General features: G+C 38.4%; 1 protein-coding gene across 1 annotated transcript; it reads left to right on the forward strand.

The window, feature by feature from the left end:
- The first annotated feature begins 559 nt into the window (after positions 1–559).
- LOC108685172 (insulin-like growth factor 2 mRNA-binding protein 1) lies at positions 560–8852 on the forward strand. The gene is made up of 7 exons (XM_018189841.1): positions 560–613; positions 1731–1907; positions 2207–2590; positions 2921–3173; positions 3607–3963; positions 4664–4915; positions 5155–8852. Exons 1-7 carry the CDS (start codon positions 585–587, stop codon positions 5398–5400), a joined length of 1698 nt encoding a protein of 565 aa, XP_018045330.1. The 5' UTR covers positions 560–584; the 3' UTR covers positions 5401–8852.
- The last annotated feature ends 9152 nt before the right edge of the window (positions 8853–18004 follow it).

The raw sequence follows: 18004 nt of genomic DNA on the forward strand, positions 1-18004 counted from the left end.
CTTCATGCTTCGCGTACTCTTCTTACTTGCCGTTTGGTTCATTCATGTTGTCGTGGCGGCCGCGCCGATACACCTAAACGCGCAAGCACAGTTTACGCTCGTGCAAACCCGAACAAAGTACGCAAAGCCGGTCAAAATGAAATTTCAAGCGCGTTAACGGCATGCGATTTCAAACGCATTTTGCGCAAAAATATTTATTTCAATACATTATCCAAGGTCTTCAAAAGATTTATCCTTTTTATAGAATCCTAAATTGTCAGACATAACACACATCTGACATACTAAAATCCGTAATGATGTACTGAACGGAAGAAGACCCTTCGTGAAATTGTGACAAATTGAAGTTTTTTAAATTAAATATTAAGATATTTAAAATAATTATAAATAAAATGTCTCTCTCACGAGCTATCATTAACATGTGTTCAATAAAATTTTCTCAATTTGCAATTAATTTGGTATCTTATCATTATTTGATATCATTCAATGTTTTAAAACGATTTTTTTTTCGTGTTTAGGAATGTACAACATCAAATCAGCAAATTTGAGTGTGACTTCTCCTTAGACATGCAAAGGAAAAAATTTTAATGCTTGTATTGCTAAAGAGGACTCCAAAGTGAGTCGAAACATTCAAAGAATTATTGGAATAAAAGTTCAAGATTAAACTTTGCGTACTAATTATCACTGACTCTTAATCGCCTGGTTTTGCATTCTTTTTTTTTCTTTTTTTTATATAAATAAGAAGATTACAATTTCTAATCGAATTTCAAATTTAACTTTTCCAAATCTTATCGGATTATCTTTTTAATATTGCAAATTATAATATAATGTCTACATATTACAATATAATATGATAATACATATACAATATTACAACATAATATAATATTGAAAATTATTCTGTATTGTTTCACAAACAATTGTCAAGGAAGCTTTTTTAAACAATAAAAAACCAAAGAAAGATAAAGGTCCGACAATGTAAAATTAAACTAAGCATCCTCGTTGTTTACATATTTGAAGTTTAAAGAGACAATATCCGCTCTCTGTAGGATTTCTGAAAAAAAAAAATTGTGTTTAATTTTTACTTAACGCATGAAGTTTTATTTATTTACTTAGCATGCATTTTTTCCTTAATTGTTGTTAAATATATAATATTTGTATATTGTAATTCTGTAATTTGCATATAATAATTAGTTTTATAATTTATAAAACAATTTGATAAATTTGATATTAATATTATTAAGAGACATATCACAGATATATCTCGTTATATTGTAAGACAACAATGTCGCTATGTAATGTAAACAACTGATGACTCCCCGTCAGAGGGGAATGTTATAACTCGGCTTTCAAAGTTTATTACCGATTACCCTTGGAATCTTGCTTGCTGCCGTGTAATTCTGTCAGAGTCTCGTTCAAATCTGGCACTTTATGGCCGCTCTCTTTCTTCGCTTACAATCTCTACTCACTCAAGAATTGGAATACGTAAAAGAGATACGCAAGATGATGTGGTATTGGAATATCTTTTACATTTGTTATACGCTGTTAATGATATTAAAATCATGTTATTAGACAATAATTAAGAACAAGTGTGCGCGCGCGCGCGCGCGCGTGTGTGTGTGTGTGTGTGTGTGTTTGTGTGTGTTAATATAAAATATCATTTACCTCTCTTTACTTCTTCATGTTCGCTTAATATGTCGCTTAATATGTCCCGTATTATTTTCTATTTCCAGCAGCAGCGGAGTTGCTAAAGTCCTCGTAAGCAATCTACCGGCTCAAATACGACTAGAAGAGCTGGACCTGCTGTTCTCCAACTACGGCCAGATCCAAAACATCGAAAAAGTGCCGTCGCGGGATCCAAATACACAAAGCGTGCTCATTAGCTATGAGACGCAAGAGCAAGTACAACAGTACGTAATCGACATGGTCTTTTATCTACTGTGTTTTTCAAAAGATCAAGAAAATTAGAAGATTTAAAAAATTCATAGCGCAGAGGTTGCTGTCTCACTTTTGCTTACTCTTTCTTCGCTACGAAGAATCGTGAAAATTCTTTCCTACTGCATGTATACATTCGTATTTGGAATTTACATTAGGACTTTAGGAATTCACGAATGAACACTCATAACGTCTGTTTGTTTCAATCCATCCAGGATTGACTACTTAATTTACTTCATTTAGCAAAGACACTCATTGATCTTGTTATTTGCAGGGCTGTGAACCAGTTAAATGGCTACGATTTCGAGGGCAATCCGCTGAAAGTGGAGATGTCCTCGGCGGAGAGCCGACGCAGAGGCCGCAGCCAACGCAGCGGCGGCGTGGCTTTCGCCGGACTGCCGGGTTCCGGTCGCCAGACGGATTTCCCGCTGCGTATTCTCGTCCAATCCGACATGGTGGGTGCGATAATCGGCCGACAAGGTTCCACCATACGGCAGATCACGCAGATGACGCGCGCCCGGGTCGACGTGCATCGTAAGGATAACGTTGGCTCTCTGGAGAAAGCTATAACTATCTACGGCAATCCCGAGAACTGCACCAATGCTTGCAAGAAGATCCTGGAAGTCATGCAACAGGAGGCCAACAATACGAACAAGGGGTACGAGTTGGTTTTGGCTTTTTTGAATCTTCGAATTCTAAATGGAATCATAATAATCGTAATTGCTGGTCGAGTAAATGTATATTAAATAATATAGACTATATTTTTATATATTTTATGTTAAATATAAATCTATTTTAATATACTGTTATGACTTTCTAATAACATATACTGTTAATTCGGTTTCAGTACACTAATATTCTTGTAATCATATTATTTTAAATATGTAAACACAATTTAATATTGTTAATTTACATCACTTTACTGAATCATTGTTTTACCGTTAATTGAATAACGTTAATTACATTATATTATGTTACTTGTCGACAGTGAGATCACTCTGAAGATCCTCGCGCACAATAATCTCATCGGTCGAATCATCGGTAAAGGCGGTAACACGATCAAGAGAATCATGCAGGACACCGATACGAAGATCACTGTTAGCAGTATCAACGACATCAATAGCTTCAATCTCGAACGCATCATCACAGTTAAGGGATCGATCGACAACATGAGCAAAGCCGAGTCCATGATCTCCAGCAAGCTCCGTCAAAGCTACGAAAATGATCTGCAAGCTATGGCTGTGAGTTTTAGCGCATATTCACTCATTTTTTCTTGTACAATTAAATACAATTTTTCTTAGAAATCTCTTGTAAATTAAAAAAATATATAGGAAAAATATAAACGTGAAAGAAGTTATTAAAAAAAACAAACAGTATAAATGTACAAATACATTCACGTGAATGTATCACAAATACATTTTAGTGACTTGTAAGTGATCCTATTACATGAAAATCGAGTCTCGAAGGGTTCTACTTAAAAATTTTAGATTTAATATTTACTTATCAGAGATTAAAGTGGCAAGAGTAAATTTTTTCATCAAGCTTTCAGTTAATCTAGTTTGATTGTGTCAACCTCGTTGAGATCTGGCGCAAGTAAAATACATCGATTGCGTCAGAGATGTCGTTGCGCAACGCGACGAAGCTTCTAATCGATATGATGATTGTTCTCGCCAGCCCCAAAGCATGATGTTCCCCGGCCTGCACCCGATGGCCATGATGTCCACCGCCGGCATGGGCTACAGCTCCCGTGGTCCCGGCCTCTATGGTTCTGGACCCGCCCCATATCCCTACCAGAGCAGCCTGCCTACTCAACAGGGCGTCCCCGCCAGCGATACCCAGGAGACGACTTTCCTCTACATTCCCAACAACAGTGTCGGCGCCATCATCGGCACCAAAGGCTCCCATATCCGTAACATAATCAGGTTTTCCGGCGCGAGCGTAAAGATCGCTCCTCTTGAACAAGATAAGCCGGCTGAGCAACAGACTGAGAGGAAGGTCACCATCGTCGGCTCCCCGGAATCTCAGTGGAAGGTAAATACAATAACTCTTCCTGTTCCTCTTCTTGTTCCTTAATCTATTAAGCAAGAGCGAAATTTATAATTTTTTATTTTTTATAATTTCTTCAATTTTAAACACGTGAATATTTATATAGAGCTCTGTCAGATCTATTTGTTATAACATATATTTAAAATAAACACATTTTAAATATATGAGCTAAAACCGACTTTTTGCTAATAATACTATAATAGTGTCTGAAGTCTGTTTTACTGTCCATATAATGTCGATGTCATATTGGCAGATAGGTATCGTGTCGATCTACCGTTGTAAAGATCCCGGGTTCGAATCCAGTTGCTGACGAGAAAAATTGTATAGAATCTTAAAGTTCGTAAAAGTGTTCGCGGTTACCCTGTTGTATTTTGGGTGGATGTTGCCTTCTATGCATCAACTTGAATCAGCAGGAATATTAAAGAAAAGGGCCCCGTACCGATCTCGTCAAATGAAATATGCGAGAATCGGCCCCGTTTGACCCTTCGATATCTTTTTTTTCTTTTCGTTTGATATTAATTCGCTTCTGAATTTTCTTCAAGATAACGAAGGGATTTAATTTTTATATTTTTACATTTTTAAAAATAATAATTTAAATGTCAAGTTCTATTTTGCAACGCAATACAATTTTATTGCATTTTTTATTATTTTTACATTATCATTTTTACAAAAATTGCGATTTCAGGCCCAGTATTTGATCTTTGAGAAGATGCGGGAAGAGGGATACGTCGCCGGTACCGAAGATGTTAGACTGACCATCGAAATCCTCGTGCCCAGTACTCAAGTCGGCCGAATTATTGGCAAAGGTGGTCAAAACGTGAGGGAATTACAGCGCGTGACTGGTAGCGTTATTAAATTGTCAGAACAGCAAGCGACTCCTCCTTCAGCAGAAGAGGAAACAACTGTCCATATAATCGGTCCCTTCTTCTCTGTTCAGGTAAGGAAACTGATTTTTTATATAAATTTTAATAAATAAATAAAAAAATATTAGATATCTGTTACGAAATATATAAATCTTCTTCTATCTTATCTCGTATTCTTATATCAATAATTAAGTACGATAATTATTTTTTCTTAAATCCATTAAAAGAAATAACAAGTTATTAACGCATTAGAAAAGATGTAAAATGTGAGATTTAAAATAATGATGGATATAAATACTTTCTGTTTTCTTAGTCGGCACAGAGAAGAATCCGCGCGATGGTATTGCAATCAGGTGCACCGGGTGGAACCGGTGGTGCTGCACGCGCCGGTCGCGGTAGCAGCCAAGAAGGTACCTCCCGTTCTAAAAGAGATGGCAGCGCCACTTCCCAGGGCGGCACGACGTCGCAGCCCAGTTCCCAACAGCAGTCTGTCGGCTCGCCATCGAGCCAACAACAGCAGCAGCAGCAACAGCCGCAGCCACCATCATCGCCGCAGTAACATTAACATCGATGACACCGACCTGACGCGGACCGACGCCACAAACGCCCATCCGCTTCATTCGCCGGAGTGGCCTCGTCGTCGCTTTGACATTCTCTCTCATCGAGAGGCTGAGCTTATCGCGATCTCCTCCTCTCGCGGGGCGCGCGCGACCCTCCCTGATGAGGGAGGGCTTCAAACGAGGGTGCGCGACGCGCAGATCGCGACGGGAAGACGCCCGGCAATGTTCTGAGAATTAACTCGACTCGAGATCCAACAACTAGGTTCGCGGACTTTCGCACTCAGTGAGGTAGTAACAATTCCCGTTATCAGTTTTATAAATGATTCACGAGTCCTAACTTGACGAATCAACGCGGGAATTCTAGAAGAGTGCTCGGCGAGTCCACAATTCGGCGAGTTAATTCTGAGAATTCGAACGAAGAATTGTTATTCCAAAGATTCTAATTCCAAGACTCGATTGTTGTGAGTCAATCTGAAGAGTCAACGAGGCCCTGGGCCCTCCGTTCGATTCGACACGGGCGCGTTCATCGTGATCGATGTTAATCACGTGCGAATGATTAATTTAAAGTCTTAAGTGTCCTTTTTGACAATGGGGATACACATATTGTAATTAATCGCATTGGTATTCGGTTGAAAAAACGATTGCGATTCTTGAATTACAACTTAAACGCAAAGCTCGGCAATGGTAGGCGAAGCAAAGGCGAAACTGCAATCGATCGGAGGAGCACCGAACATATGTTATCGAATCTGGCTTTGTCCAGGTAGACACTGCCCATACGCGATCGCTGACTCTCACGACGAACTCCCATCCTCGTTGACGAGGATCGTGGCGTTTTCCCCTTTGCTCTACGCGTCGCGCCTGCGTCCCGCGCGCACACCCCCGCGATAGCGATGAAGCGACAACACACAGCCGCGCACGACCCAATTTCGCAGCGCTAACGAAACCACCGCCGCCGATGAAATAGGACACTTCGACGAGAAACAAACTGATTTAAAAAAAAAATAGAAAAAAAGAAAAACACACACAACCTTATTACCTCATTGCATTACGGTTAAAGATTTAATACGATAAAGGAAAGTGAAACGCGCGGGAGAAGCGATAAACCGATTAACCTAAAAAAAAGAAAAAGTCTATCTAATATTAAAGTTATTAATAATATACAGAGAAGTTAAGTGACAATTACATATTATGTTATATCTGTTACTACTACTGCAACTATTACTATTATTACTACCTACTACCTACCTAATACTATTATCGCTATATACTATTTACTTACTTCTTACTAGTACTACAGGAGGAAAGCGGTTTTTCTTAAAAAAAAAAAAAAAGAAGAAAGCAACAAAAAACACAGATTAGGTACAGTTCTTTTATACACACAATTCAGAGACGTTGAATAATAATATACGAGACTTAAATAATACCGAGACCGTGTATCGCGGAACGGCGATCCGTTGATGGTTGTAGACATAAGCCAGGATGTCTCAGGAGGAGAAGAGAATAGAAGCGACCCCCGCGCCCCAATCCGCCCCTCCTCGCACGTAATACCAAAGAAGCGATTATGAGTTATTTCGTATTGAGTTATTTCGTAGTGAAGTGAAATGCGTCGTGTACGCTCTATTCGCCTCAAGTTCCTCATCAAGAGCCACGAAAGGAAGAGAAAGAAAGAAGAAAGAGGGATCAGATACGAGAGAGGAAACCGACGAGTGATCATCAGACGTCGAAAACAACGTCGACGAGACATCGAGTCGCTGATACGAGTGATTGATGAAGAAGAAAGAAGGAAGAACGAGAAAAGGGAGAAAGGAGATGAAAGTCCGATCGTGTAATACTATATTGATATGACATGAATACCATTTTTTTGCCATGTTTTCAAAAAACGTCTCTCAAACATACGGAGAGAATGAAAAAGCGACTAGTCGGTACGCAACGAAGAACAGCGAGTGAGAGAGAAAGAAAGAGATAAAGATAGAGAAATACAAGGGAAGCAAAAGAGAGACAGCGAAGGAGGGGACACAAGGGACAAAAAGTGAACAGACAAAACTTTTCAGGGATTTTTACTTTTACCATGAATGTAATAATGTGTGAGTGTGCGTGTGTTGAATAATAATTATTAATTAATAAGTAATTTGATTACTGATTAGAGAAGTTAACGGCGAGGAAAGGTGATGGAAAGAGTAAGGAAGAATCAGTCTTAACGCGAGATAGGCAAGAGATGGAAGAGAAGAAAAGGAAAGTAGAGGGACGATATGAGAGAGCGAGATGTCGCGACATTTGATCGCGACATTTACTCTCGCCGCGGATGGTGTGTCGCCGAGACGAGCGTCGAGACGGAGCCTCTGCGAGGCGTCTCCCGACGAGCCTGCGAACCCCGTAATTTTTGCAAATTATAGCTGTTAGAGGCGCGCAGGATCCGGCCGGGGCGCGGAGAACCGCGGAGCGCAATAATCTCGATCTCGCATCGATATCGCGACTCGCAACGCGTATAATCGGCCATTATTATCCTGTTGCACAGAATCAAGAGATTCCTTTCGGAAACGAGGATAAACTGAGGATAATGCGAAGACGTTCGGCGAGGCGAAACGAAAGGAAAAAAAAAAACCGAGACACAATCTCGCGTTTTCCAACAGTGATGTTACATTATTAAAAACAACCTCAAGCCTTGCTCTAGCTCGATATATTAATGACCGAGTACGCGTCACAGTCGCTGTATCGAGTTCTGAAGACATTCCTAAGTGATGCTTTTAGAGCGATATGGGGAAGAGAAAGAGAAAGAGACAGAGAGGAAAAATGAGAGAGAGGTTCCAGACGATCGATCGCGCGGCAGGTAGATGAGGCGGAGACAGCAAGACGGGGAACGTGATGAATCAAATCAGATTCGGAATTGAGAACACCGACCCTGCAGAGCGGTCGTTAAGCATAACCAAGGAAATTCTACAAATACAACGGACTAATCAATCATGGCGCACGGTTTCGCGCCGATCAGAGCTCGATCGTTCTCAAATATTCGCACAAACTTGACGAGAACGACCGATTTTATTCTCTTTCATGAATATCTGAATCGTTAATTACCTCTCGAATTTATCCAGCAGAAATGCGAGACTTACTTTTCATGATTGATCGGTGATTATCGTGTTCATCGGCGCGCAACCGGGGCGACACCGGTATCAGCATGTGAATCTCCATCGGAGGTTCACGTCTGGCGACATGACGAGCCTCACAGGCTCGTTGATTTACACTCTCGGCGTTCGGTATGCGTTTAGTACAAAGATACATGAGGTTAAGAATAAATAAGATAATCAAGAATTAAAGGGGACACCGAAAGATAAAAGAAGATGTAATGTCTTTATTCCTTTTCTTTATTTTTTTTTTTGAAAAAGCTGAAAATTTAAACTCCAGAGTATGTGAATATTATTTCACATTAATTGATGAAGAATAAAATACTTTGCAAGAGAGGAAAACACGCTTTATCGCGTATTTTTTTTTATGTTAATCATTAAATAATGATTGACTAATCTATATTTTTCGAGTCGATAACATTTGTTCTCAAAACCATAAAGATATTAGTTAACTTTCATTTATATAATTTTTGTTTTATCTAGACTTTAAATTTAGAGGAAAATCTTTCTTTAATATAAAAAAGTGATTTCCGTAAATATTGATATTGATCGCTAACGATAATATTTATACATAAAGTTCTTTGTCTTGCTAAATACAGTGAGAAGGTAAAAATCAAAGTTAAAATCTCAAAATTTAAACTTAATAATTAAACCGCGAAAAAATTTGTTCGCGCATACTCTAGAAATTCAATTCTCGGCTTTTTCCGAAAAAAAATCAAGGACTGATTAATTTTATGATATTATGTCTTTTTCAACTCTGTCTCTTTTGTTGAAAAGAAAAATCTTGAAATCTTATTTCGATTTTTAACCTCGATCAACTTTAACTCGTGTTTATAAAAGTGGATATATAGAAGCTCGTAGACTCGATTGAATGTTTATCCCTGTTTCTAGTTCTAAAGCTTAGATGAAACAAAAATCTTATATAAATGGAGATTAAATATAATCGACATTTTGTTGAATGTAAAAACTAAACGGCTCGAAAGAAGTGAGGATCAGGTAGATCACATATCTAACGCCAGATGGGCGACGAGAATACGAGTCTTCTTCTTTTCTGCTGCATCGCGCAAGAATGAAGCGCTGAATTAGCACACGAGTAAAGAAGAACAGAGAAAATGATAAAAAATCGAAAATAGAATGAAAGAGGAAAACGAGTCTGAAAACGTAGATTTATTTTTGATACATTGTTGGGGAGACTCCAAGTGAATCTTTCTTTTTCAATTTTTTTTGTTAGATGTTTTTAATAACTTAATGAATTTTTACGATATTAAGAGAAAATAGAGAGGGAGAGAGAGAGAGAGAGAGAGAGAGTTTTTTTAATGTAAGATAAGAAAAGGGGAGAGAGAGAGAGAGAGAGAGAGAGAGAGAGAGAGAGGAGTGGCAAAATGAAATGATTTTAGCAGGAAAACGGATAAATTAACGTTATAGAGAGAGGGGGAAACAGAGAGAGAGAGAGAGAGAGAGAGAGAGAGAGAGAGAGAGAGAGAGAGAGAGGATTATAAGAGTTAATCGGGGGGGATGAGGCGCGCAGCTTTTTGCGCTGTGCTCGCTCGCTTTTAGGAGGGGGGGAGGGGAAGATTATGACGTGAAGGAGATTTTTTAGTGGGATATATAAATTTGTATATTATATTTAATAATATATTTCGAAGAAGCGACGGTCGCGGGTCTGCTCGGCGAGGCCGTCGCGCGTCGGCGAGACGGGGCTCGGTCCAGGAACCTCGCAGTTTTATGCGAGGGACCCCGCTCGCGTCGTATCACCGTAAAGGTACAGTACCCTCGCCCAGACCTGTGCCCGAGCAGTTATTTATCAAGCGTAAATATTTAAATGATGAAAGATGGAGAGGGAAGTAGTGAGAGAGAGAGGGGGAGAGATTTGTATTAAAGCTTGTAAAGAAGAAAAAAAAGTTGCGAAACGGAAGGAAGTGCCAAGGGACAAGAGAGAAATAACGTTCGCACAGCATGCAAAACTAGTACAACACAGCAATAGATTGCCGAATAGAATAGAATGCAACGATAACAGAGGCAAAAAATACAAAGAGAACAATTACAGTGAAGCGCAGGTAATGAGCAAAAGGAAAGATAACAGAATGGGAGATAGCAAATACGGAATCAAGCCCTCGTTTATTCTCACGGTCGACGAATCATTTACGCTACTTCGAGACTAATGTCATATCACGCGTCATCTTTTTGATTTCCTTTTTGGCCCATACTTTCAAAATTTTGATAAAGGGAGACAGTGACCGGACACCTGAGAGAAGAAGAATTAAGCACGACGCGAAGCGAGACACGCGAATCGCTCCTATCACAGAGATCCGTCGTCGCCAAGGAGAGGTTCCTGATGGACATATTATATTATATATACTCGGTCAGGACTTCGTCGAGTCGGCTTTCGATAGGTACCATCGCCCACCCGCCCTCTTTTGGAATATCTCTTTCTAAATTGAGCGAACGAAGCTTTTGCTCCGGGAAAAAACGCGGCGTCCGATATTTCAACGAGAGAAACAGAATTTATTTTTCTTGGAAAAATCATATCGCCGGTCTCTGGCGCGCGTAAAGAAACATTTGGAATATATTGCCTCAAAATTTTTTAAAAGTTTAGGTATAATATACATAGTGTTTATACGAAATTTGTACAAAATTATAAATTTGCAAAATTGAAAACGTTAATCGCTGCGTTCTTCCCGCGGATAGATCTATATGCCCCCGCACGGAAACTCACACCTTTCACTCGTTTATTGGGTCTTTCAGTTTGAATATTTTTGTTGCGACGAATTTTTAGAAAAAATTGAGGTTAAAAAATTGGAAGAAAAGAATGAAAATTAAAAAGAAGATGAAACTTGTAATTTTCAAAAGATAATAAAAGCCAAGCCTCTTTGATCAGGAAAAACAAGAAGTGAACATTATTCGGCCGATTCCTCAAGCATTCAAAAAACGCTAAGATAAAAAAAGAAGGACAAAGGGAAAGAGAAGAGAAAAAGAGAGACAACTTGCTCGCACGCTCGAGAGAAAGAAAGAGAATGTACAAATCAAACAAAATTACAAACAATGATTGAATAGATGAAATTATTAATATAATAATAACTTAAAAAAGAAAGAAAATTTTTAACGTTATAAATTATTACGTGCGCCAATGAGGCGCGCGAAAAGTTAGAGGCGAAGAATATAACTTAATCTACTGGTAGAGATATCGACAAACAAATGTACAAAATCGATTTATTGCTAAATGTTAGTATTCTAGAGTATTTTACTGTCGAAGATCGCGTAAAAAGTGAAGATTATACTAAGCTCGGCTAAGATTGTACTATTCCGGCAGATTAAGCTTAAAAATAGGAAGTTCGAGCGAAAAAAAGTAAAATTTAATTGTCATTCCGCCGAAAAAGAAGACATAAATAATGTCATCGTTATATGAAAAAACAATAATCAGGAGAATCAATTAGTAAAAAAATAAGACAACACTTCAACTATCATGCAAACGAAAAATAATAAGTATAGTATCCGTTTTTCTTTGTACGAACGCGCGTTCTAACATCGTCAATGTGTCTCTAATGACTCTCGCACAACGCAGTTTTATCCGATCTTCCGTCACGTTCTTTCATTAGACGCAATTTTGTATCGTTACCGATAAAGAATTGACGTCTTTCACGGGACATCGCCGAACATTCTTCAATAAGTTCAACAGAACTCGTACAAACGCGTGAACAATAATTAACACACGCATCGTATCACTTACGAGAGTGAAATTGCAAAAGAACAAAAAGTGCACAGACGGCAGACTCTCAGGCGAACACGCCTACGAGCGAGAAGAGGTATCTAAAAAAAAAAAAGGAAGAAAATAAAGAGAGCGTCTAACGCGTAACAGCTACGCGATTCGCAGTATATATCGGACTTTCCATGAAGATACACTCAGATAAGAGAGAGACAGGAAGAAAGAGTCAGACGAACGAGATGCTCAAACTAGGTGCTCTCGTTTTCATTGATCGATCATTCGCAATCCAGGACCAGTCATGAACGCAGCACAATTCTCTGCGGACGGCATCCAAATGCGTCCTTCAAAGCCAAATGCCAGCGCCATACAACAGGAGTTCCTCCAGGAGATATAGGAGTTAAAGCTCTTCTTTCTTATCACTGATAGTGAACATCGAGAGGAATAATAAAGCCATATATAATATTGGAGTGAAACGGCATTTGATCCGATAAAAGTCGAGTAGCGATCAAATCCTTCGCGAAGACCTTCTAAGACAAATGGAGACAGTTGAAATTTCGATATCCCTCGATTTCGATACAGCGAAATTGCTGTAGGAGGAACATCCTGTATACCACAGTAGCGCATAGCACATCCGGAAATAGAAAGGAGAGAGAAATGAAGCAACGTTTCTCTCGACCAACATTATTCCGTATTACTCTCTCCACCGACATTACTCACGACTCACCGACAAGATATATTGATATATAAAAAATATATATATATATATATATGTTTACATATAGGTACATGTATTCCGGCATGCAGAATCCGGACGATCGATCCCGCATCACCGCGATCGCGTTCGCGAGCAACGTTTAGAGAAAGACAACTCGCGTCCAGGGTCGCGCATCCGCGGCCCGTTTGGAATTCAAACAGATTGCAGGATACTTGTCTTTAATTAATAATAGCGACTAATAAGTAATAATAGCGATAAGAAGTGATTTAAACCGATTTTTAATATTAAATACGCGTCACGTGCTTCTCGCTCAAAAATGAGACGAGAATCGCGTTCACGTTTAAGTTTGGGGGGTGATTGACAAAAGCAAAAGTAAAACAGAGATGGCAGATTGCAGTCAGGAGAGGTAGATTATTTTGGGCTTTAGTATTAGGGTTTCGATAGAGATTTGGAGTAAGTGCGATTCGAGTGCAGGAAAACGGTGATAAGGCCGCCGAAAAAATTTCAAGGGGAATACAGTCGCTCTCTCTTTTCGGATTTATTCGCGAATCTCATTCGAGGAGGAGGAAAACTGTTTCGTTATGATATATATGTGTCTCTCGTTCCTCGACGGATTAACGATTATTTTCCGAAAATATACGCAGCGACCGGACATCGCGATTGGCACCTCGAAGCTATCTGGATAAATTGCAAATTAATATTTTACGAATTAATAATGATCGAATATTCTCTCGGAAATCCAACAATTATTGGAAATAACCGCGAAAATTGAATTGAATTAATAATAAAATATAAAGAATAGGAAAAAAAAGGAAACTACGATCCTTATCTTCTTTTCGACTTTTTATCCAGATATTTTGGGTGCGATCGGACGTCCACTTGGAAAAATCAAATGGGAGTGATTAGTACTTTCGGCACAAAGAAACAATTCTGGGACCGGGCACGTGGCGGCAATCGAAGGCCTTATTATACACACTTGGGCATTGTTATTACTGTGACAGGTTGATACCGCTAAACAGATAGTATATCAGATAAGCTCCTTGGGCGTGTTGTCGCGCCTCCAGATGATAGGGACAGTGAGAGAGGTGAGAAGAATGGCGCTTATTTTAATGCTAAGAGAGTGAAAAAAAATGTGTATGGAAAATGTAATGTAATTCGTAAGGTGATCTAAACGACGCTAGAGAAGAGTAGAGTGTGACAGAGAGTAAAAATGGAAAAGTGATGACGACGGTGGGAGCCCGTTGAAGGGACTTCCGGTGTATTATCTATTATTATCCTATTGTTGCCAATAATGGGCATTATGATGGAGAACCGCGCGGATATGTAACTTATTCTCTACACTGCATTTACCCTTCCCCCGATAATCCCCGAGAAATATACCTATGTATACATAGTTACACAGCGCATATACACTATACATCTGTTGTACATAGATATATATTATATGTAAAGCTTAAACTTAATTAACGTAAGGCGGATGATTAGTCGACGTGCCAGATTATGTGCAACCCGTAAATAGCCGTTCGTCGAACGGGGCGAATGATACGAGTGAATGAGATGGAAAGAGAGCAAGAGTAACAGTTTTGTGTACGTATGTGTGTATGAGTGTGTGAAAGAAAGATAGAACGAAAGAAGATGGAAGAGCAGAAAAATTGAGCGACATTTTTGTACGCAGTTTTCCGCACAGGTGTGCCTCGTCTCACTTTGCTACCAAATTTTGCGACTGATTATATATGCTAAGGAATGATCACACCGCAAGAAAGCGATCGCACGGTAAAAAAAAACTGTTTTATCGTTTATTGAAAGAGACGAAAGAGATTAAATATTCTACTTTCTTCTCTAACATCGTCAAAAAATTATCAGACACGATGACTCTGTCATTCGAAAATATTTTATAAGTGAAATATAAAATTTGCAATCTTCCGATTATTGTAAAAAAAAAAAAAAAAAAAAAATTAGAAGAAACCGCGGATTTTTTTCATAGAAAAAAGCAGACGGTTTAATTTCACCGTGCGATCAGGATCGATTCAAGGTACGATCTATCGATCGTTCCTCACGATAGTAACTATATCTCACATATAAGGCTGTTCACACACTGCCAACACTGAGATGAGGCGACCGATCGGACGCTGGAGATAATGTCGAGAGACGAGATTAATAATACTAAAACCCAAAATAGCCGTTTCCGGGAGAAAGCGAGAAAACTCCGCACACGGAGTGGAAATATCCCCGCATACAAAAGAAGGAAGCAAATTCTTTTTTTTCTTTCCTTTCACTCCGTGATTGCGCGAGAGGAATGAATAAACAGGGAATTTACGTAATACCATCGCTACCTCATAAGTTTTACAAGAATTCTATGAAATTAAAAGAAGCGAAAAAAGTGAAAAAATGCTGCCAGGCGCACAAAAAAAAAAGAGAGAAAAGAATAGTTGTTCGCGTTTTCCTTCCGTATTTTTAATCTTGGTTTTTTTCTTTATTTCTTATTTTTTTTTTGTCTTTGTTTATTCACTTGTTGCACCGAGCGAGAAAAAGAAGATAGAATCAGCTCCGGCAGAACGCTCGAGCGATCGGCGGAAGGACTCCTTCGGAACACGATTCGGGAACAGGACTCTTGTTCACTTATGCGTTATGTTCCGTTGTTAATTTTCCTTTTTTTCTGCCTAATTCTAACATTTATTTAACATTCGTGCGTGATGCGCTTGTTCATTTTTCCTATGATTCGTGAAAATATCGCGCTGTCGATCCGTACACTCGGATAACAGTGTCTGTAGATCACGCGCTTGCGATTTTCCCTGCTTGCGGCGATACCGATTTTTCGAAACGACGCACACACTCCCGGGAAGAACTATGTTTTATACCAAACATAAAAATAGCGTTATACTACCGCCGATAATCGCTCAGACGCCGCTTTTAGCCCGGCAGTGGTATCATTTGTCTTCAGGTGCTCTTTACGTTAATCTCTATATGTATATATATATATATGTGTGTGTATATATAAATATATATGTATGCATATATATATGTATACATATAGTAAGGCGATTATATATTAGTGCATATCGATCATGTTCCGATTATTTTTAACAATAAATAGTAATACAAATATATGTATACACGCAACACATCGATTTTCTTCCGATCATTTAAATTCCGTCTGGCGTAAATGATGCGTGAACTGTGCCCGATCGGAGCACGTGTCTTTAATTGGAAAGAGATATAAAATTTCACAAAAATCATATAGTTATATAAGATATGCGGAAATGTTACTTGGTAATAAAATAATGAATAAACACGAGTTGTGCTGTAATCCAATAATAATATACGAACATGTTCGGAAGCTGATTCGATTCGGCTTTTTCAAGGAAGCCGCGGAAAAATAATCTTCCCCTTTTCCCCCGTTTTCGGCGCGATAAACCCGGGCTGTACCACTGCCGGGTTAACTTTTCAACATTATCCTCCGACCACAATATCCACTTACAGCAAAGTCAAAATGCACGTTGTACATATGTACATGTGTTCATAAAATAATGCTCTGTACATACGTTGTCGCGAATCGAACGGATCCTGGCGAAATATCTACATACGACTACGACATTATTTTTACTTCCGACCTCGTAATTCAATAAACACGGTGATTTAAACGGGACCACTACTCATAACGAAATTAAACACGCGTCACAGAATATTGTACTCACTGAATTGAGAAATCAACTTTTCATGCTCGATCTACTACCTTTATACCGTCCGATTAAATTTAAACATATCTATTGGATCATTTTAAATTCCATTACTGTTACCAAAGATTGAAATTATCTATCGACAACACACACTTGAAATTTTTTTAAATTAATTGCAATTTTTACAAATTTTGCTTAACGCTTATTATTATGTTCAATAATATTTAAAAAATTGCTTGACCGAAATAACAGATTTATGTAAAAATTAATTACTCATTGTATCTGCAACACAATTGCTGTGATTATCAATATGAGATTTTTCCCAGGATTTTTTCGACTCACGGCGTAATTCGCTTCGTGATTTCTCGTTTGTGTTAACGCAACATAAATTAGATATAGAAAAAGCGAATCAGAAAAAAGAACATTCAACAGAAGATACAACAACGGACAACATTTTTCAGCATACAAACAGCGATAGCGCAGCGTATTAAAATAGAAAACAATAAAAGAATGATGTATAAAAAGTATATCAATCCTCAGGAAGAAAAAGGAAAATTCGGATTTCTTTTATTGTAAATTAAATTATAATTTTGAGAAAATAATCAAAGCATTAATCTTCATCTTAAGAAATTGATGAAGAACTTGATTAAAATTTTCAAGTTATAATTAGAGGAAAAAGTCGAAAAGGAAACTGAAACTTTTGAAATAATCAAAATAATATCAGTCTTCATTGAGGAAAAGATCAATTTTTGATCCTCAAACATTTATTAGTTTGAAAATGAAGATCACACATCGACCACTTTTTTTTAACAATTTCAAAATATTTAAAGCAACGAAAGCTGCAGTTAATGTGAATTTTCAGACGTTTCGAATTCGAAAAGAAAATCTATCAGGGATTAGATTAAGAATTCTAATATATAATCAAATTAAAAAAAGAAACAGATGCAAAACCGGGATCGTCATTACACGACACGTTTCAATGACGATCGCGCAAGTTTACAAAAAAAGAAACTGCCATGACGAGAAAGGATTGAAAAATTAATCGCTAAATAGATTTTCAAATGCTATAATAAAGAAAGAGCAGAACATAATGAAAGAAATGAATGCGAAATGCTTGCAGCAACGAGAACGCAGCTTTCGCGCAGCAGAGCAAAAGACAACGCAAAAGGCTACGGAATTTGTATACCTGAAGAATTAAAAGAGGAAAAAGAAGAAAAAGCAACAGTAGAAGAATCGGTCCGACCCTGCACGACGCTAGGGCGACCGAAGGGCCAAACTTCATTAGCGCATTAAAAAGGAATTTTGAAATAACGAACGACAGCGATATGCTACATGGACACATGTCTATGCCACAATACACACGCATACTATATAAAATTATATATATAT

The sequence above is a fragment of the Atta colombica genome, unplaced genomic scaffold (genome assembly GCF_001594045.1).
Source record: "Atta colombica isolate Treedump-2 unplaced genomic scaffold, Acol1.0 scaffold146, whole genome shotgun sequence".
NCBI lineage: Eukaryota > Metazoa > Arthropoda > Insecta > Hymenoptera > Formicidae > Atta > Atta colombica.